The sequence below is a fragment of the Anguilla anguilla genome, chromosome 7 (assembly GCF_013347855.1).
Source record: "Anguilla anguilla isolate fAngAng1 chromosome 7, fAngAng1.pri, whole genome shotgun sequence".
Classification (NCBI taxonomy): domain Eukaryota; kingdom Metazoa; phylum Chordata; class Actinopteri; order Anguilliformes; family Anguillidae; genus Anguilla; species Anguilla anguilla.
Window position 1 is genome coordinate 15,637,425 of NC_049207.1, and position 22,802 is coordinate 15,660,226.

At 39.8% G+C, this 22,802-nt stretch overlaps 1 protein-coding gene across 14 annotated transcripts in view; it reads left to right on the plus strand.

Moving 5' to 3' along the window:
* Positions 1-22,520, plus strand: part of pcloa (piccolo presynaptic cytomatrix protein a) — a 77,667-nt gene extending 55,147 nt beyond the window's left edge. For 5 of the 14 annotated variants that reach the window (XM_035425475.1, XM_035425478.1, XM_035425477.1 and 2 more), the window contains 10 exons: positions 202-295; positions 1,103-1,174; positions 1,416-1,596; positions 2,826-3,020; positions 4,263-4,433; positions 5,740-5,878; positions 6,501-6,583; positions 16,373-16,510; positions 17,237-17,382; positions 18,165-22,520. In XM_035425475.1, coding sequence (XP_035281366.1) covers positions 202-295; positions 1,103-1,174; positions 1,416-1,596; positions 2,826-3,020; positions 4,263-4,433; positions 5,740-5,878; positions 6,501-6,583; positions 16,373-16,510; positions 17,237-17,382; positions 18,165-18,308 — 1,363 coding nt within the window. In that variant the 3' untranslated portion in view covers positions 18,309-22,520. Of the gene's footprint in view, positions 1-201; positions 296-1,102; positions 1,175-1,415; positions 1,597-2,825; positions 3,021-4,262; positions 4,434-5,576; positions 5,879-6,500; positions 6,585-15,694; positions 15,911-16,372; positions 16,511-17,236; positions 17,383-18,164 lie in introns of those variants that run through there. The other 9 variants (XM_035425476.1, XM_035425482.1, XM_035425483.1 and 6 more) reach the window with 9 other exon arrangements.
* The last annotated feature ends 282 nt before the right edge of the window (positions 22,521-22,802 follow it).

Below are 22,802 nucleotides of genomic sequence, written 5' to 3' on the forward strand. Positions count from 1 at the left end.
TCAATATATCATTCATTTCATTTCATTAACCTAATATATTGCATACTGCAATGTGACAATACAGGTGTGTGAACTTTCTCACGTTGCACACCTTAAGAGATCAGGCTAAATGCATGTGACATTCCTGATACATGTCCTATATATCTGAAGTGCAGGCTTGTGTTCCCTAGGTAACCTTTTATCTCTCTTGTTTAATTACAGTGCTGAGAACAAGAGGAGAACAAAGCATGCGCAGAAGGGCTTGAACCCAGAATGGAATCAGACTGTGATTTATAAAAACATCCACCTGGAGCAGGTAGATATTATGTTATATATCTTTTGCAGAGGCTGCCTTTTTCAGTGATTTCTTATAGTGCTACAGCTGCATGAGCCAAAAGGCAATGTTCAGTGCAAATTAAATCCACTCATTGCACGGGTATATCAAATTAAAAGCTTCAAAAGAGCCAAGAGTCTGTCTCCAGTGTTCCACACACATTTTCCCCAACTTTCAAGGTTAATCAGGGAGAACTATGAGATCCACTGTTGTTTCTACCTAGGTTGTTGCCTGTCATTGAAACTGAGTTTTTAATTACAGGTTTTTGTTTCTGCGTTTTTTCCTCAAAGGGATTTTCATGTTTTTGTGATACACAGAAAAACTGAATTTTTTTTCCTTATTAGGAAATAGTAGGAATCTCCCTTGGTTTTCCTGTACCCCAATACCAATTAATAACAATTCAGAATGCTATGGCTTAATTCACCCTGAATGCCAGGCAGCAGTGTGGAGCACTGCTTAACTGTGATGATGACATGGGAACTGGGGGTGAAGGGGGATGGAGGCTCCTGAGATTCTCCCTTTCCTGAGGGAGACACAGACCCCCACAGGGTTTCTGTGTTTATATCCTCCCTCAGTCGTTGTTACCATAATCAGACATGGCTCAGTTTCCCCCGGTGCAAGGTTCTCTTCACCTTTGGAGTTTAAGTGGGGCCTATCAGTTACACAGAAAGCTCAAAAACAATGACTTTTTGGTGTTGTCCTTGTCCTTGAGTTGATGTGAAAGGGCAGAGGAGTAGACAATTTCCCAAGTTGCTTTTTCTGATAATCCTCACATGTCTGTAACTCTAGATCAAGAAGAAGACCCTTGAAGTGACGGTGTGGGACTACGACAGATGTTCATCAAATGACTTTCTTGGAGAAGTGAGTGCACACTCGGGGTTTGTCTCTCAAATGGAGGTCTGTGTTGCTGTAAGGTCCAGGGTATTTAGTCACATGACTTTTCTTTTTTCTTTTATGAAGTCCTCAAAACTAGCAAACCTTGATTTTAAAATTACTTTCCTGAATTTGCTGTGGCAATATAGACAGAAAACAACACTTTCATAACAATCATGAAATTCTACGATACCTCTCCTCACCATGACAGACCGTTTGTTGCTTCCAGGTGCTGATTGACCTGGCAAACACCAGCCAGCTGGACAACATCCCGCGCTGGTTCCCCCTGAAGGAGCAGAGCGAGGGTCAGGACCAGGCGAGGTCCCACTCCGGCCTGGGCAGCCAGCAGTCCCCGAAGCCCTCCGTCATCAAGAGCCGGAGCCACGGCGTCTTTCCCGACCCCTCAAAGGGTAGGAAGTCCCGCACCAGCGTCCTCATGCGCTCGGCTCTTTAAAACGCCTCTCCTTTTTCTTTCTTCGTACCGTACATCCTAGCTTTTTGCACCATGCGATTCTTTTTCTTTGTGTACTTATTTTGTTTATTTACGTCAACCCCATGCATACGCTCAGCCCAGAGTGCAGAATGCATCCTTTAGCCCTGGAAATCACCGGCTCCATTCGAGGCTCTGCCTGCAGCACGATGAATGAGGCCTGCACTGTGGAAATGTCTCTGCTCCAGTGCTGAAGCAAATTACTGTAGTGAAGTTTAGGGGTCCTTCGTGCAGAGCACACTGCTCGTCCCATCTAGTGTCCCATTTAATGGTGGTGACACCCACTCCATGTGCACACAGCATGGGGTACAGAGAAGACATCTGCCGCAACTCATGCTAAATAAGTTGATCGCTTAGGTCAGTGGTTCCCAAAGCAGGGGGCATAGACAGACAACAGGTGGAGGGGGATGTGGTGAGGGTTGAAGGAAAAAGGCACAGTGCAGGATGTGTGTGTTTGGAGGTGTGTGTGGGGGGGGGGGGGGGGGGGTTGTTGGCTTTAAAAAATGTCCTATTATCAAAGGGGGACCTGACTGAAAAATTTTGGGAAACACTGTCTTAAGTGATGTCCTTTGGCCAACGATGTTGGACTCAAGGGTTTAATTTAGTTGAGAAACAACTGGTCAATACAATCTAGGACATTGGGAGCATGTGTCATTTTAGGCAGTCATTTTAATTGTAAAAGACACCAAAAAAAATCAGACGGTGATAGAGCTATTTTGCCATATCTTAATTAACTGATATGAAAAGCAATCATTCCCTGCCACAAAGAACGCATTCAAAGGGTATACTATATTACAACACAAAGGAAAATCTCTAAACGTGCCTTCATAATGACTTCATTAAGTGCCATATTATTTCCTTTTGCTGTCAGACTATTTTTTTATTTAAAAAATTTTAAATATAGAAGCTGGTAATCCAAACTAAAACATGCTAACAATACATAAGTCGAGTGCACAGACTGTAGTATAGAATAGATTGTAAATTAAAAATGAATATAGGCTATTGGCCATAGGCAGTGACGCAGAGAAAGGCATACAACAATATGCACATTAATAAATAAAATCACATTTACACATCTATATATTTATACATTAGTGATTGTGATTGGTTTGATAAATGTTAAAGCCAATGACGGACCTGTTGTTTTAGACATGCAGGTGCCCACTATTGAGAAATCTCACAGTAGCCCCGGCAGTTCCAAGTCGTCCTCCGAGGGACACGTGCGCTCTCACGGACCGTCCCGCAGTCAGAGCAAAAGCAGCGTCACTCAGGCGCACCTCGAGGACGCAGGGGTCGCCATAGCGGCGGCCGAAGCAGCCGTTCAGCAGCTCCGCCTCCAACCAAGTAAACGACGCAAATAACTTCCTCAGCATGGCGGCTTATATGTCATCTGTTGCTCCCTTTTGTCCTTTCGTTCTCGTTTTTTTTTTTTTTCCTACTTTATTTCCCCCGTTCTCTCCTTTTGTTTTTTGCCCTTTGACTCCTGTGAACACTGGTCTGCTCACGGCTTTTTCTCCTTGTTTGTAATCACGTGTTATAGCTGACCTTCTTCACCGTGTTCACGCTTGGCAAATTTAAATAGTTGTTTTTTTATTTACAAAAAAGAGTAAAACTGGCTGTTTAAATGAAGGACCTCATTTTAAATCTTATCTATCAAGTAGTTCAGAGGAAGCACAAGCCTGTAATATTGGCTTTATTGAATCTTGTTAATAAACCCACAATCTCTTCACCTAAAATCTTTTAAAATATCATAAATTTATATCTATGAAAAGATGAGTACACAGTTTATTTTAGGTTACTTCCAAAGTTAAATGTTGGTTTTTATGTGTAATATTTTTATATAAAATGCTTTCAGAAAATATTAGCAAACGTAGTAGCTGGCAATATGCACAATTTATACAGTCAATAGCTTCTCTCAGATAAATTTAATACATATACTAATGCAACATTAATACAGTTTTTTAAACCATTAAAGTGCACAGTTTGAGATTTTAAGCTAATATCTGCATTACATACGTACATCAACCTAAATAGCACAAAGTGTGTGCTTGGCCACACCTAGGTAAGAGAGAGGTGTTTATTTAAATTTTACCTGTCAACCTATTGGTGCATTTTCTCGGCATTTTGTCTCTGAGATCCCCACCCACCCCGAGTTTGTCTCCCCATCCCAAAGTTTAGAAGTCAGGATAGCACCTGCACAGCAAGATGTGGCATTTAGACTCACTGCACTCACCAGTCTTTGCAGTGCAAAAATGATCAAGAGCATTTGAACTTTCCTGGACATCCTTGCCCTTTTCTCTCTGAAGTTGCTGTACGCTAAGGCTGTCACACGGCTACCACAGAATCCGCACATCTGTCAAACAGCCAGTTTTGAAACTGCTCAACCTTTTTGAGTTGCTGTGCATGCAGTAGCCCTTTTTTCCGCGCCTACCGGACCACGACGCACCTCGGGTCGAGACGATGAGACACAAAACCTCTGGGAAGGGAACACCTTGTGTTTTGCATGCGTTTGACGCGTACAGTAAGCTGATTCCATGCGAGGATACATACTCTGGGTTTCCATTTCACCCTCACGTTTGGCGGCAGTTCATAAAAGCAGTCGCTCCAAGAAGCACCACAGGCACAGCGTAGCGGGAGTCCTGACAATTCACAGAACTCAGTCCGACTATCTACCGGCGCCAGCCAATGAAATGAAAGATACAAGTCAGCTGACCATCAGGAAAATGATGTCTGAAGGAACGCCAAAGAAGGATGGAGGTGAGAAACGTACTTCTTGTCTCACTGGAAAGACGAGAGGCGTAAAATACAACTAAGATGATAACAGATTAATACATTAAAAAACTGTTTCCTCAATAATTCATGATGTTGACCATTTCTGTGATTGGTTTGCTAATACCATAAAACAAATGTTGGATTTTAATCCAGCAGATATTCTTATTTGTTTTCATCTTTCATATTATCGATTTCAATATTTCATATTGTAGAGATAACATGAAGGAAGGTTATCTGTGAGTGCATATGCTCATTAACCTCAAGGACCAAATAACCTAATTGAATGGTATTAGTGAACACATTTTTGTTCATCTGTAAGAAAAGGCACACATGAATTATGCTGACGAGTCTCATGCCAACTCACACATTCCATGTCATGTTTCATATTTAATCTGCTGCAATTTGAAATAATCCATTGATTTTATTTTAAACGTACTAACATATTATTAATTTGCCTGCGCAAAGTATGCGGTTCTCTGTCCGAGTTCTAACTACATCTAAACAATGTGATAAATGTGTCAAATCACAATACACAATACAAGTCTCATAGGTATAGCAATGTAGATAAATTAAGTTACAATAAATTATGTGGAACATTACTTGAGTGAGCTAAATAAGAATTAAACAGAACTGAAATAACTCATCTTATGTAAATAGAATATGTATAATATGAATTGCATGATAAACAACAATAAATGCATTGCCCTTTAAGGATCATAGATTGCCGTCAATTACATACTTTGGAACGTTGCTTTTACTTTTGTATGAATATGTTTACTTTGCTGTGTGGCTTGTAGTGCTTACATTCATTTGTTTGATGTTTGTTTTCATTAATTAAGCTTATAAAATGTGCTTATGGTTCGTCCATGCTTTCTCTAATATAAGAATGAACTAATACCTGTAAAAATGTGCATGCGCAAGTTGTGGCAGCACATTCAGTGTGTGTTCTTTGCATCCATGGCTATGTGTGTGTGAAAAGTGTAAAGGTGCTGTCTAAATGTAACTGTATTTTCCATGGACTTGATTGATCCAGCTTGGAAAGTTAATTTAATGAATTGTTGCCATGCAATATTCAACGAGATACGTAAGAGAGGAACAGGTGTGAACCTGCTCCTTATTTGGATATAGACCAGGAACATCAGGCAGAACACAGGACTGTATGCGCCGTCACGCACAGGCTGGGGTCCCTTTCACAAACAGCGCTGTCACCATCCAGCCCGGCAGGGCAGCTGGCGTGGTGGGCGCGGCCACAGGCCCCCTGGACTTACAGCGCTGTTCATTCCCCGTGCAGCAAGGTCCGGCCACAGGGCGACGGACGTCGCCGTGACGACCACGTCTTCGGCCAGCAGCCTCGGAAGCAGCGGCCTGACCCTGGACGAGGAGGGCGGCACCAACGCGGTCGACAGCGCCATCTTCCAGGTCCCTCGCATGTGAGTCCCAGCTTCACGTTTTACGGCTCGTCTAATGTACACTCTTAGCGCTACGAATGGAATAAATCTCATCTACTTTGAAACTATAAACTTAAAACAATCCATCATGTTATAACTAAGCCCTGTGTAATTTACTCCCATTAACATGAATCTACAGCATATTGATATTTCATTTCTTCATTACGAGCGCATATCCTAGCCATTGCTCTCTGCTGTTGGTTTTGTAAGCAGATCGATACCCCAGCCTGCTGACAGCCTGCCTCTGACTGCGTCTAATGCAAATTGCCAGATAAATAATCCTCATCCTCTCTCAACCTCAAGCTGTTCCAGTTATATTGAAGGGTCAAGGAAAAGCTGCATAACTCTTCACCATTCTTTTGTAAGAAATCAGAAATTTTCAGGCTAGTTTATAACAATCGGCATTCAGATATAGTCATGTGTTATATGAAAATCACCAAGGCAGTTTCATGGCAAGATTCATATTCATATTCATGTGTTCAGTGGGAAATCATTATGACTGACATTTTTACAATCTGGCCTTAAAATGACTGCAAACAATGTTATGATTTTGACATGCCTTACTTCATGGACAGTAATGCAGATCACTTATTATTTCAAATAGCGGGAAAACAATCCCAAATGGCACAGACAAGACGCGAGGATCAGACCCACTGAAGCCATCGTTGGGCCTCGGTGATACAGAAGGTAAGGAGGCTGCACGATAGGCCAGGCCTATATTCAGATCATCTGCAGTGTGCTTTGTCCAGAATATTGAGCAATGAGTTTAAGCAAGCGTCTCGTGGGACTAGACTATTGTAACAGTGAAGATGAATTGCATTTATATAGGGCATATGATAGATCTCTTTTCCAAAAGCGCTTTTGAGGGAGTGGGAGAATTGGTGCACTTGGTTATGTAAATAGGTTATGTAAATTAATGCAACCTGATGCATTGATTTACATAACAATGTCAATATGGTGGAGGAATGGCATCCAAAAGTCACCAAAAATCAGAAGCCGCAACAAGAAAAAAGAAACCATGACAAGACGAAGCTCTTGCTTCATTTGCAGGTATGCTGACAGATCTAAAGCTTAGTGTAGTCCTAATGCTAGACTACCATGCACTTACCTTAACCTTAGCCACTACTTTGAGTTACATCAGATAGGAGAAGCAAACACTAGCTACCGTCCTAAGCTAGTGCTACAGCTAGTCAGCTGCTTACCGTAGATGCTTGCTAGTATGTGAAAATAACTAGCAGCAGCAGATCACCAAAAAATGAGTGTAAGCCTACATGCAAAGGAAATTTGGTTCTGATTTGGTTCTGATTGCCCCACATTGAATTACCTCGGTTTTTGGTACTGTGTACGGTGCACTGCTCAAAAGGTACCTGGGAATATTTTTTCTGTACTGGCAGCATGACTCTTCTGAGGTCATAAGCAAATTTAGCAAATTGTGCATTGTGCTTGTCTCCCACTGCTGCAGTTAAACAAGCTTAATTTGGTGATTAATTTTTTTTTAATAAAGGGCAGCAGCTTTGGTGGCATTTACAGCCTGCCTTTTTCATTTAAGGTGACTTTTTCCAGAAATAAATGGCAGCAGTTGTTCCCCTAACTCCACTCAGATTTCAGTGAAAAATATATTTTGAAACTGTGTTTTTACTGGTTATAAAGTATTGAAGAATTGAATAGCTTTGGGATACTGTGTATTCTTCTAATGTGCTTAATGCCAACAGGCTTTGGGGGTTTAGGCTAGGCAGTGTGTCACTCTATTCTTTGCGATTTATATGCCTGCCAAATATATTTGAACTTGATGTGCCTGTTCTCCTGCTTGCACTGAGAAAGTAGTGGTAGAATGGTTATGAATCAGGAATTATGAAAAGAAATCCGTAGCACTGAGACCCACTTCTGGCCTCGGCCATTTGGTTTTAAAAGATTGGCACCAGCACAAGCCCAACAGAGACATCAAGTACAAGAAGGACTAGCTTGATGGACAACTTCTCACCAAGGGCTTAGTCAAGTCCAATTCCAAGTCAGTGGCAATTCAAATTTGAGTCAAGGCCAAGGTTATCAAAACAATTTGAGACAGATTCGGCAGTTTCGGTGACAGTCTGATTACAGTACTTGTATATGGTCGTTTAAAGTGAGCTTTTGCACAGAATTGTTTTGATAGCCAAACAGTATTATTGCTGAATTGGCCAGCTCACACTGAATCTTCTCTTAGTACTCAGCTTAGCCAGCTTGGTAACTGTCACCTTTATCTCTTTTTTGAGTGGGAGGCCCACAGACATTCTGTCAATCAGCAGGGGATCAGTTCTGCCAAAGACATTGCAGGGATGTAGAGGATCTCAATCTTTGCCAGAGTGAGCTTAGGTGGTGATTTTCCATCCAACATAAGATGTCATTCAGACAGGCTGAGAGACATGCAGAGACCTGTAGGTCACTTGGTCATCAGGAAAGAAACAGCAATGATATGACAAGCTGTGAGCAGCGATGACAGGACCAAGGGATTTGATGCAGAGGGAGAAGAGGACGAGACCAAGAACTTCAACCTAAAGCTTAGGGTTTGGCAGTAGTGTAGACTAGTAGTACCAGCACACATCAGCAGTAAATGCTACTGCGTTACTCATGAGCATGGAACTTACATTTACCCGGAACTGCTTCAGCAAATATCCAGCTGTGTAAATGGATAATATGTAAAATATGATCTTTGTAAGCTAGCTAATAGCATGTACTGAGTAAATAAATGATGATTATGAAAACATAGTAATGAAAAATGAACAAGCAATGCTGCATGGATATCCCACCCAGGGAATAGAGGCTCTAAGTGCCGTTCTGCACCGCATGCAGATAAGCCAGTAGCCAATACAGGTTTATCAAGCATGTCATGATCCTAATTCTCTGAGCTGTCGATGCTGTTACCAGCGGACCCGGACTATGCACCGCCCCTCTATCTGCCCAGATGGGAAATCGCTTACTCGTGGCGGAGATACAGGGGCAATTCTCCGCTCGTTTCTGCGATACGGCACGTAGGCCTGATCCAAATCGAGGCGGCGGCTATCGGACGAATCCCCCTAAAAGTCAGAATTCATCAGAGGCATAATGAAGTCCGCACTGGAAAGCGTGGGGGTTGGGCTGATAAGGGGATATCTCGCTATTGATCAACCTCTCACTTTTCAGCAGAGTGGAGTGCAAATGCAATCGTTTCCTTTCTGCTAGCCGAGCGGAGGCGTTATTCATTGATTCAGCCTTTCGTGAACGTGTTTACCTTCCTTTTTCAGTGCCTTGACTGGAAGCCGCAGCAGCCCTTTTTACTGCATAGGAGTAATGTCCCTGTGACGTGCCGGTGTTGAATTATGGTACATAATTTATTTTCTCAGCTTGGCGCCCTCATTCAAGGCACCATACATATTGCAGTACACAGAAGCTTATATATTCTTCTTTTTTACAGCTGGACATTTACTGACACAATTCAGGTTACGTCCTCTGCTCAGGGCAGTATATCATTCAGTATTCAGCCCCTCTTATTACGAGCCCAGATCCCCACCTAGTAAGCCTCACTGATGCTTCTAAGCATGCCCTTTTTACTAGTGTAGCTAAAGCCTAGGGCTTTCTAAGAGCATTTGTCTGGATTATCAGTGGCAGTTTGTAGTGGGTAGCAACATGGAAGAGGAATTTATAGCTTGGGTGAACTGGGATAGATGAGAACTGGACACTGTGCAAGCCCTGCATAAACTGACTTCAGAAGAAACCCGCAGCACATAGCCTTCAAACACTTAAAACCCCGAATGACATTTTCTCACATTTCACCTGGTTGCTGCTCTGCGGGGCACTTTTCTCATCTATGCATGACACAAATGAACGTGTACGTGTGAACATGTCATCTATATTCTATCTCATTTATTAATGTGATATTACCCATCTTTCTCAGGGAAAGAGGGAACATTTTCACTCATGAAATGGCTGTATGACTGTATGCTATAACTAGCTGCAATTCTATTTCACAATTCTGATAAGCTGTGGATGTGCTGGCTAATATCAGAATAAATCAATAATGAATACTCCATACTGTATTTGTCCTAAGATTAGACATTTCTGCAAGGGTAGAGCTCCTTGGAAGCTCAGTTTTTTAAAGCAGTCACCATGGACACAGTCATCTGAGTATCACTGCATTAAAACCGGGCTATGTCATTGCAAACTAGAGTCCAGTTGATCAACTATGCAGGTATTTGAACATATTTTTATAAATGCATTTTGAAAGCATGTAAATGTACTTTAAAGTAATAATAATTTGTTTAGTAAATATTTTGGATATTTAGGATAACAAATATAGGATAATAGAATCTTGTTTTTAGAGTGATGTCATAGATTGGACCAAATGTGGAGTGATGATTTTTAGAGCAATGTAATAGATATGGAGCTACCAGCCACAATCAGCACTGGCACAATTCAGGTTTGATCTGAGATTCATCCATGCACCACAGTGTGGTGCCTTAACCAAGTAAGCCACCGAGCAGCCCCAGGAAAAGGTTGTCACTACATTTTAAATAACGGACAGTTCAAAGTTAAATATTGGTTGCAACTGAAGTTGATTAGTCATTTAGAGAGCGTAAAAGTGAGAGCGCTTCACATCTTGTTAATACCCTGTGAATGAGCTTTGAAGGCAAAGAATTTCTCTCTGAATGTGATTATTAAATTGTGCGATTTGACTTAAAGATAGGAACAGGAAGGCAATGACTATAATGTTCATCAAAGATGGGCTTATTTAGCAAATGAGAGAATTTCCAGCAGCAGATATTGTAGAGATCTTAAGCCACTTCCAAAATAAATTTTGGGTTGAATACTCTACTACCTCTCCTGTCAACGCAGTCCTTAATAATTGTGTCCCAATTGTGTGTTAGTGTGTGAAACGCTCACTTGTATTGTGACTTGTATACGTATACGTATTGTTGGCTTAAAATACATGACTAATATGTTGCATTTTTTCAGAAATGAATTAAATACAAGTTTCAGTTCTGACAACCTGAGCTGTGTTAGTCATCATTATCACCAGTGATTGAAAAAGGAAGTACATCATCATTGTGACTTTTCAGTGACTCCTGCTCAGAGCCAAATCTAGCTGTTATATCCTGTGATGTCAATGACTTCTCCTCCAAACACCAATAACAGGTGCCAACTCAGTTTGCTTGAATTAAGTGTATGCCTGCTTTATCCTGGCATTACATAATGGCCATAATCAGGTACAGCTGTAGTTTTTACCTGCCTGGAGAAATCGCATCTCATGCCTCATATGCATATTAAAAATTGTCTCCCATGTTTTTGGAGCTCTACATTTGTAACTCCCCAAATTACATATGCATTAAGACAAGTATGCGCCAGTTTACCTATTTAATCACAGCAAAAACCACACCTCAGAGCCCCTTAATCGCCCATTAAAGAATGCAGTGGCTGTGTTTAAGTCTCTTAACGTTGAAGACAGGGTATGGATATAAACTGTTCATCAGTGCTGTTCAAGGAAAATAGTCTGCTCGAGAAATATCATAATTATGTTTCAGAAAAAAGAATTAGGGAGATAAATGATAAATGAAATGAATGAGGACATTTGAAGTGCTGTATATGCAAGTGTGTGTGTGTGTGTGTGTGTGTGCATGTGTGTGTGAGAGAGAGTTCAAAAGGAGGCGAACGCAAGTTGGTCCATCGGAGGTGAGGCTCTAAAAATAGGCACACTGAGCATGTGCACATGGCTCCTGTTGTGAGGGTGGGGGGCCGGGTGGACCCATCAGTGGGCAGCACTCTCCCAGAAACTCAGGAAATGAGCTCCCCGGGGGGGTCGTTCCCCCTGATTAAGACATCCTCAGAGCCCCTTGCTCCTCATTAGCATGCTACGCTTAATGACGCTTCTGTAGTCTAGAGGATTCCCTCTTCACTCCTACGGACTGCAACCTCAGTCCAAAATACTGGGCACTTGATAGAGATCAAATGCAGAGGGGATCTAAGAGAAATACACAGCATGTCTCTGTAACTATGAAACAAAATGCTGAATATATAATGATGTGAATCTATCACATCAATCTTCTTTATTATTCCCTATTTTTCTTCTAAGTCTGATCCTTATTGTAGGCCTACCTCTTTACTGCAGCTTTGTCGGTTTGGAAGGGAGCTGACTCACAATGAAATGCAGCTAGTCACAACTTGTATGACTTATCAGATCAACCAGAGAAGTCACTGCTGAATGTTAAAATAGGATAAACCCTTAACTTATAGGAATAACCGAAAGGGATTGTTAATGTTGTTGTTTTTATATTATTTAAGTTTTAGTGTCTATTCTCAACACAAAAACACAATAAAGTGTGAAATACAGGTTATTTTAGAAACTTACAGAAGTTTCTGACAACCTGCCAGTTTCACAATGGCAGGTATCAAGGTACTCGGGGGTTTGTGATGTAAAATAAGTGAATACATTTTAGGCAAATCCAAAATTGCTTGTACAAAAATGTTATGTTTCCTGAGGCTATTACATAGGAGCAGATTCATTTAATAGTGTTTATTTGTATTTATAAATGTTTGTTTTTTTAATATTGTGCTGTAATATTGTTTAACTATTCACTCCCAACGATCCATGTAATAACGTTGGTATAGAAAGCAAAGCCACCATTACTTTGAATGCTGGTTGCATGGCTTAGGAAATAGTGCCAAAAAAATTTTTTTTAGAAGAATATTTGTCTAATACTGTATGTACAAGTAGGCTGCATCACTGCTGTCAGTACAAGGGCTCAACAGGCTACCCAGGATCCCTGCCGCATGTATTTCTTAAATATAGTGAGCTGGTTTGTTCTACAGTGGAATTTTAATTGAACTAATATTTTGAGCCAGGGAATTAGAACTTCATCATAATTGGAAATATAACTGAATTACAGCATTGTCCAGTGATGAGAGTACTCCATTAACTTTTCTAAAATGTAAAGGAAGACCGTTTAAGTGTCCTCTAAACAAAAATAATGAATTCACATTTATAGTAATTCACTGTTGTATGCCAAAGCAGGGTAATTCGGGGCATGATATAAAAATGGTTTGCTGTTTGAAAAGTGAGAAGTGTTCTGTATTTTGTTCAAAACTATTTGCAGTGCTCCCACCTTATGTTTTATCAATGCAGCATCCTGTACAGGACAAACTGTTCTGTGAGAAGCAAATCATTCTTTGGCATCTTTAATGTCAGAAATACACTGTTGCAGTTATGGTTAAGTACATTGCCTAAGGGTATAACAACAGCCATGAATCCATAGTTATGAAACCAATTCTCTAGTCAATGTGCTACATAGCTGAATCTATTTTTATTTTTATTTTGCAGGATTTACGGCATGCACCTTGATGGTGGTACTTATTTGATTGTAACTTGGAATATTTCTCTAGGTCTTGTGATGTTTGCTTACCATCTTAAATGTGATTTTGTCAGGTGTTGGGTTGGATCCACAGTCTGTCCAGATTAGTAGATTAGACAGACTGCGGCCTAAGCCTCGTGCAAACAGCATCACTCAGTTTTACCATATTCCCAACCTCAAACACAGCAACCACTCCTTTGCTTATCGGCTCTGATTGCGAATGTCTGCTGCACCAGCTTACTGTAGCTGAGCAGTCTTTGAGTGAGAGTGGCAGAATTGGCAGCTGTCAACTTGCTTTTCAGACGACACAAATACTAATGTATGCACCCCTGAACTGAGGATTTATTTGGATGACATGCTTGCAGTTGTGAGTGGTCTCTACAAAAAGGAAAATAAAGGGGAAATTTGGATTAAAATGTTATTACAAAAAACATCCACTACCCTACACTTGATATGCGGGCAAATTGGTCTATTCACTTCCTCTTCCTGTCTGTCTTTTAAATACTTGTATTACAGCTGAGAGTCAAGATGTGCAGCTTACCTTTGTGCACACCATGACCTGGGCCAGTATGGGGGTAACTCTGCATGGCTAAACTCGTATGAGCCTTCCTGTAGTCCAGTGTCCCTTCCTGTCCACTGTAATAATGACCCTACAATAAAGCAGGATTTGCCCCATAAGCTGAGCTTCTGAACAGAGACAGCAAGTATTGCACTGGGGAAAAGCATGTCTCCAGTCAATCTATTTTAATCGTACCCCTGGCTTAATTGTGAGAAGGATGTGAAATATTTATGGCACCAGGGTAGGTTTCTGCATGCGGTTGTGGAGGAGGACCTTTTCAAAAACAGTAGAGTGCCTGCATCTTTTTTTTTCTTCTGTTCCACAGATGTGGGTTTCTCCTTAAAACAAGTTTTATTTTATTAATACTTTTTGCGATTACATTTACCATCAGTATATTTGTACACCATCACCAATGTGATGCATTTCTCATCAATGTATGCTTCTGTTTAATGAAAAAACGTTTTTCCCCTGGTCTCATCTCATTTGTGGGCCGCAGTGTAGCGTATTGGGTAAGGAACTGCGCTTGTAACCGAAAGGTCACAGGTTCAATTCCTGGGTAGGACACTGCCGTTGTACCCTTGAGCAAGGTACTCAACCTGCATTGCTTCAGTATATATCCAGCTTTATAAAATGGATTCAAAGTAAGTCGCTCTGGATAAGATTGTCTGCTAAATGCCTGTAATGTAATTTGTAGAAGGAAAAGTGAGTGAATAGCTATTAGGATGTAATTACTCTTTTGGGATGCTCCATTCTATTGCTCAGCATTTTTCCCTGTTAAGGTCACTTCCGTGTCTCTTTCTGTTTGTCTTCAGTCAGCTCTTGTTACCACTGAGGACTTTTAAAAGATACCAACACACCCCATCATTACATTCGAAGCAAGCTGCAAAACAGCATTGCCTGGATGTTTTCATAATACCCTGTGCTATTTTCAACTAAACTAATCTAAACCAGTTACAGAACAGTTGTATTTGAAATAAATTCATGCGGTGCTGCTCAAATATAAGCCAATGATATAGTGGTTATATAAATTCACTTAGATAGTAGAATTGATTGCTGTAATGTCAGATTTATTATTTATTTAGCAGACAGCACATAACAGTGGCAAAATATCATCAGTTTTGTAGTCTTCCAAACAACTTCAACCAGGTTTCTATAAAAAAAAGAAATTACATAACTGTTATATCTGCTCAGCAACAATCTTCGCAATTAAAAAAGGCAATCAAATTTAGTTCTGTATATTAAAAATGGCTGGGTAACTGCTGATATAGCCTAATGTCACAGAATATATAGCTGATGTTGCCAGGATTTGAATGTCTCCATCATTAGACTGACCACTTTTTTGGGTATTTCAACCATGTGTAATTATAGAAATTGCATTGGCTCCTTTATGGAACAGTAATGTGTTTTTTTTCTTAGTTGGATACTAAGAAGATGTTATAAAATAGTTTCAGCAGGTTCATTTTTGCAGTTTAATTTTCCTGATCATGCTCATTTCTCATAAATGACCACTAGAGGTCATCAATGCACTTAGTGCTGGTTATGGCACAGGTCACAGTTCACCCAGTGTTTTTGTGAGGATCCACACTGCAGTTTGAATTATGGACAAATCCCCTCTATCTCACTGGCCTCCTTATCCTGTGAAATGTCTTCAGAGGCATATCACACGCTCTACAGGAAACCACTCTTTCAGTTTTGCCTCAGTTTTGTTCTCCATTGAGTGCCATCCATTTAGGTTTGTCTATATTTACATATAGCCCCTCTGCTTCACAAGCGACCACAATTTTTAAGCAGGAGCTCTGTCTCTCCTTCAGTGAGGACAGTTGAGCACTGCTTTGTTTGTGAGCCAGTCTTTATATCTCTCTCTTCCTCTTCCTCCTCCAACAGTAGCGTCCCAGATGGGCTGTAGCTTCCCGCTGTGTGACTCGAGACTCACTTCAGCAAGCCATTCACACCACCACTTCCACCTGTCTCTAAAGCACTTACACAAACAGTGTGTTCAGACAGAAGATCCACTGATGCCCCACCCCTTGGAGGGCTTTGATGCTTCATGCAACAGGCACAGTGTGGATGCGTGATGCGTTTCATAAGCAGAAATGCAGGTGCTTTTCATCAGCACTAAATATTTTTCTTGACTTTGTTGTGGCCCATCATTGTGCCTTAACTGTGCCAGCTAAGATGTTTCTATACAAGCTTTCAGGTGCTAGATGTCATGGTCGCTTTGTGGAAAATCACATCATATAAAAGGAGTTTTCTAAGTTAACCCTTCTGTATGTTCTGCTGCCCTGATGACAGCTAAAAATTTTAATGTGCAGCTTTTCTCCAGATGTGTGATTTCTATATGACACTGGCTTCAGTGAAAACTTCATGTATTCTGTGTGCTCTGTAGAGTGGTTTGCCTTTTTATTGAATGTATATTTTCTACAAGTACAGTACTGCGCAATTCAAATACAAATTATGAGTATTATCCGTAGTAAATGCTTTGGTATTCTCAATGAAGACCTTGTGTTTATGCTAACTTAACTGCTCTCTCCTCCCATCTCTCTCTCTCTACATCCTGTCCAGCAGGAAAAACACAGATGATGGGAGAGATTAAAATAGCTCTGAAGAAGGAGATGAAGACAGAGGGAGAGCAGCTCATTGTAGAGATTCTGCAGTGTAGGAACATCACATACAAATTCAAGACTCCTGATCACCTTCCAGGTAAGCGGCAGCCTCCAACAGCCTAACACAGAGATATCCAAGCTGCTTCAGCATTCCTACAAATGAATGAATATTTATGTATGCAACTGTAATGCAGTGTAATACATAATTAAACAAGGAAGCAAGGAAGTCATAGGTAAATTATTAAAACACTACATTTAATGCATACAGGAAGGAGGCTGTTTGGAAAGTCATAGCAAATTGTGTCACAGGCCTCTCCAGTGCTGGATCCAGCTAATGCACTGGCTCTCAGTCTAGTGATGTGCTTCACAGTCCAGAGTCGTATCTTGGTCTGGAATCCCCTTGGGCAGCACATAATTGGCCTCAGTGTTGCTCAGTGTTCAGCCAGCAGGCCGTCATCACAAAATAGTGACTTCTCTGGTCAAAGGATTGGCCATGGTCTACATGTGTCAGTTCTGGCACAGTGTGCCTTGGCTTGAGGACAACATGGTGGAATGAAGTGGCTTCAAGCTACACACCCTGTACATGTTAAGGATGCTCAGCTGCACTTTATTAAAATGACTTTGAAATAACTCCGGAACAGTGGGACAAGCCTACAAATAATTAAAGCTTTTGCCTATAATAATTCCAAATCTGGGATAAAATAAAAATGCTTGGATAAAATTTAAAAAAAAAACAATAAAAAAACAAGCTAAGAAAGTGAGCCAACAACCAAAATAATGACAAACAGTAAGAACAAACCACTGATGTCATTATCTGCTCCAGACCTGTACGTGAAGCTGTATGTGGTCAATGTGGCCACGCAGAAGAGGATCATCAAAAAGAAGACGAGGGTGTGCCGACACGACCGAGAACCGTCCTTCAACGAAACATTCCGCTTCAGCATGAACCCAGCTGGGCACTCAATCCAGGTAACATCCGCAGAAACACCGATGGCAGAGGTGTCCAATCTAATCAAAATAGGGCTGTTGTTGGCACAGGTTTTAGTTTTAGCCCACCACTAAGATGCTGCTTGTAAAGATTTTAATTGAAGACCATGATTCATTAATTTGTTGAATCAGATGTAGTAGTGCTGGGCTAAAGCAATAACCTGCTCCCACACCGGCCCTTGGACACTGAACACCGGTGATCTAGAGGAATACAGGACTGCCACCTACAGGCATACTAGGATAGCCATGTACACCGTTATTGGATTGCAGGCCATCGAGGAGGGAAATGCTTTTGAGTGTTTTGATTGCTCTGAAACTTGCAAATGTAATCTGACTCAGGTAGTTAGCTTTAGAATACCTTCAGCAAGTATATTCTTGAGTCTCAGGCTCAGGCTTCCATTTAAATATATATTCTGTTGTCTAGCAAAGGTCATACATGCTAACTAAAAGGCCAAAAAGCTTTCTTGCAGTCAGGAAATGTTGCTGTTGAGCTGAAACAACATTGTGGGATTGCAACAGCATCACTCCAGTGTAATGGGGATTCAGTATCATAAGTGACCATGTGAACACCTGCTACAGAAGGTGTCGTCACCCCCCCAAGATAGCAGTTAGTTCCACAGGGAACTTGATATTTTGCTCTGCAAGTTTATCCTCAGTGTTGTACCATGTGTACAGTGAAAACCACCAGTCATTACAATGTATATGTTGTGTTAGTAGGCATTTGCAGCAGCTTTTTTAAGTCACTGTCTTTTTTCTGTCACCAGCTCTTTCTGGTGTCCAACGGTGGAAAATTTGTTAAGAAGACGTTGATCGGCGAGGCCTATATCTGGCTAGACAAGGTGGACCTGCGGAAACGATCAGTCAGCTGGCACAAGCTGCTGGCCAGCTCCACTCAGGCCAACTCGTAAGAGCCATGGATCCGGGGGCCTTCGGCCAGGCCAGGCCAGGCCAGGCCAGGCCAGACCAAGCCAGGCCCAGGTGGCACGAGAGGAAGAGGGGGATGACGAGGGGGCTATCGGTTCGAAAGTGCCCACTGCTGCCTTGTGTCTCTCGTAGTTTGGGTAGTGGGGGGCAGAGTGTCGGAGAGCAGGCTGGGCCGAATTTATCCCCCGGAGGAACGTCGAGAACTCAGCTGCTGTTATGGCTCCCAGTCAGATCAACGTGAGTGATAAAGCCGCACAGTGCAGAGGAAAATGAAGTTTGCTATAAAGGGAATGAGAGCACACTAGAATCCTGGGTGGCATATGGAGCCTGGTAGTCACCTCCCCACAGGGAGTCACGTATGCAGAACATACTAGATATGATAAGATGTGATCCCTTTGCAGCTACAAACTGTTCAAGTGTTACAATGCCACCACCCCCCTCCCCCCACTGAAAAACAGAAGGAAATAAATCTAGGCAAACATTGCTGATTTTATTTGCAATATTTCTTCTACAACATAGATTCTTGCTTTTTGTATTACAGTATTAGTGAAAAAGCCAATTGGATTTCATTCCAACGTGTTTATTTTTTTCATTATTGAGTTATTCTATTCATTTGCAGTGTTTGCTGGGAATTGCTGTCCCTCAGTGGAGATGCAGCTCATACCATATATCATTTTTTTTTAAATTGTGTCCATAATTCTGAAATATGTTAGATGAAAGACTATGGTTCAGGAATTTATAAAGATAAAATTATATAATTTATATAGTATATATTTTATATTTATTATCATTTTCAGTTCATATAAAAAATGATATAGATGGATATTGTTTCTTTATCTTGGATTATAGATAAAATGCAGTAATTACACAGGTATTTATTTAAAGAAATTATACTATTTTCTGCTAACCCCCAATCTCCATTACATATGTATATTTAAATGTACATATCACAGAACTATTATAAAACCATAAAATGTACAAAGCATAAATTTAATTTCTTGGGTATAACAGGACAAGGAACACTTTAAACAAAGGCAAGTTTGGTGTGCATGAATGTTCATGAAAGTTCATAAAATCCCACAACCGTAAAATAAACCATGCATCATTATCAGAAAATGATACATACCTTTTTGACTTTGTACATAGTTGGGTTTTGCTGCTTGAGAAAAGATATATAAATTCATGTTACAGACAATCTAGTATCAACAATTATGATGTAAAGTGTTTTGAATGTGAAACATTGAGCACAAATTGATTTAACTTCAATTTATGGACATTTTCCTCAATGTAAGAACTTTCAGTGTTATATTAGATCATAAAATATTCTTGATGTCAGATGGGGGTTTCAGATCAGACATTCACTGAGGGAAATGATGTGTTCCTTAGATACACGTTGTTGTGCTTGTATAACTCAATGACTAGCTGCACTTTGTGATGCCATAGAATGTAGAAATGAGTATATGTCCATTTTTAGAAAGGCCTCCAGACACACCTGTGATTTTAAAACTAATTTCAAAAGGTGCTAGCATCAAGTGTTTTTCAATCAGAGATTAATTTAGTCCAAATGTGGTACCTAGTCAAGCAAAATTTCACTCTGCTGAATATACTGAATACATGCAGTGTACAATGAATTGATTCTATTTTTCCTCAAAAATGAGGAAAGAAATTAGGACAGCATGTCAAGATTGTTTGTGTTTGCTTGAGCAAGTGGCTTGTGATCTGTTTGTTATTGTCTTTCACATTTGGTCAGATGTTCCCCGAGGCCTCTTGGGTCCTTAGAGTGAAACCTTGGTTCACGGAATTATTTCTTTGTTGTCATGGAAATCCCAGGCAGTGGCCCTGCTCATCTGTCATTGGGCAACAGGGTAAGGGCAAATGTATTGTTGGTAACTGGCATCACTGCATAGGCATCCATTGCCTGAAGCATTGGGTTATGACAAATAAACAAATTAAGCCATCCATTTTGTGCTAAGAGTGCATTTTACATGATTGCTCTTCAACTCTGCCTCTATGAAACAACATTCCATGTTAATGTTAAAGTGTGTGAAATTTTGTCACAAGTAGTTTGCGTGTTTGTGACTTCACAAAGCCAGAGGTTCTCTAACGTTGTGATGTTAAAAATCTGGCCCATATTTGTTAACGTTCTAGTTGTCACTCAGTGTACTAAGTGTTATTTTACTACTGCTGGTATCATGTGTCTGCACACCTGCAGTGTTGTTATTTAAGCAAACAGAACAGATCATATCTTGTCCATTTAATTTCATAATTCACACCAGGGGATCCACACCAGAGGATCAAATGCATATAGTTCCAGCCATGCACAGCACCCTCTATTACTGGACTCTGGTATTGCTTTGACTCCCGTTTTAAATATTTAAATCTTTTCATTTTGATATTCATGAAAGTGTATTACATTCATGTTTTACATTCAAATTTTGATGTTGAAATATCATCGGAATAGTGCCCATCTTCTGATATGAAAAATAAATTAAGAAAAATTCTTAGATGTGCACTGCTGCTATTGTGTGAACTTAAAATGGCATTCATTGAAAAAGAAATCTATAAAAGATATGAATTAAAACTATGATGTTATATTAGTGAAAGGCTGCAAAGTCATAACAGAATGAGTGAACCCATCAGTTTTGCTCATACAGTGTTAGATGGTAAGGAGGTTGGCATCACAGAAAAACAAACTTTTGACTTGTGCCAACCTAATTTCCTGACCAAATCCATAGGTTCTGTTGAATTCTATGCAACATTGACTCTGTGCTTTGAGTGCATTTTTTTTTGACATATAAAATATCAAGGAACATTTATGTCGAAAAAACAACAGCTGTAATTAAATTAATTTTACTTTCTGTTTGTATATTATTGATTGATTTCTTTCTGCTTGTATTTTTTCCGTATGTTCTACCAGAAACTGATTGTTGTTTGTGGAGTTAGTGCACCTTAAATTTATATCACTCCAAATGTTTATTTTTCCATGTTACTTTAAGTTTGTTATATGCAAAGTTACAGCACAAAGCCTTTAATTTCGTTGTTTGCTACCAACAGTTAAAAAGAGATGGGAAATTCAGTAAAAAGGGCATTCTGTCGTCAGTACAGCATAGTGTGCTTACAGTGTTTTTAAAAAGGAATTTCTTTTTCTGTGTTTAACATATGCTTATGTTATGGATACCAAGTGATTTTATTGCTTCACAATATCACAATATGATCTATTTATGTCTAAGGAGACAATGTCCTGTTTGCCTCAGTATTTTTGAAATTTATTTATGGATATTTTTTCAGATTTTAATGTTTTTTGGGCACTCCTAGTTTATAAAAGTTGTATTTTTCCTATATATGTAAAATATAATGACACAAATATGTGAGTTATTCACATGACACTATTTTCTTCAGCAAATATCTTTACATGAAACTGATTCTTTTTTTTCTTCTTCTTCTTTTTTTCTAATAAATGCTCTTATGTTTTGGACATGGTCTCCTTAAAGTTTCACTTCTATTCACCCAATCTTCAGGTTCCTTTGTTGTTCTGACGTTTACTGGTGTCCTGGAAACCAAGGAGTATTAGTAATCTTGAAGTGAACTGTGCGAATGTTTCATTATTTGTAACCTGTAAATATATAGCCTTCTTTTTCTACAAGAAGAGATTTAAATATTTATTTGGCCTGGAATTGAGCATGTGGCTGTGGGGAAAAAAATCAATTCTCTTTAACTCTATTTGTATAGATGTTCAGTGGCGTGACCAGGTGATCCTATAATTGGCTCAATAGAGTGTTGCTGTCAACCCAGTGAAACTTGTACAGCAGACCCTAGTCTCACAGGACTGATAAAAATATATATATATATATCTAAACTTGCATAGTTGCAGGAGAATTTAAATGTTTTCACATTGGATGTTGCATGTTTTGTTGGTGGTTTGTTAATATTTTTGTTTCCAAATTCTATATAAAAGAGAGATAAAAAAAACATGTATAAATTTATTTAAAGCAGTATGCTAACTGTACAAAGATATGCTTGTAAAATCTGTCTGGGTTTTCACTTTATGTAAAAATGAAAAAGAAAAAATCTAATGTCATGGTTTTGTGGTTGTACACAGGATGTATTGAGATATTATGCAAATTGTGCTGTAAAAAAAACGGCTGTTTCCCTGAGTCTAAATAATAAATAATAAAAAAGATTCTCATCCACATGTATATGCCTTGAAGGTGTTTTGTATTTGTCAGTCTGTGTTGGTTCTTCAGCTGTTTCCAATAACTCTCTGCTGATAGTGAAGTATGTAGTAAGCTAACTTCTCAAAATGAGTTAATTACGCATACTACTCTATATTGTTTGTCTCCCTACGGTCATACTGTATGATATGAACACAGCATTACACTGCTATGACTTATAGTTTGTAGAATAGGAGGCATAATATAAATCCATACGATGGTGAAACTGATTATGTATGCTGATTATTAACTTTGAAGCATGTAAAG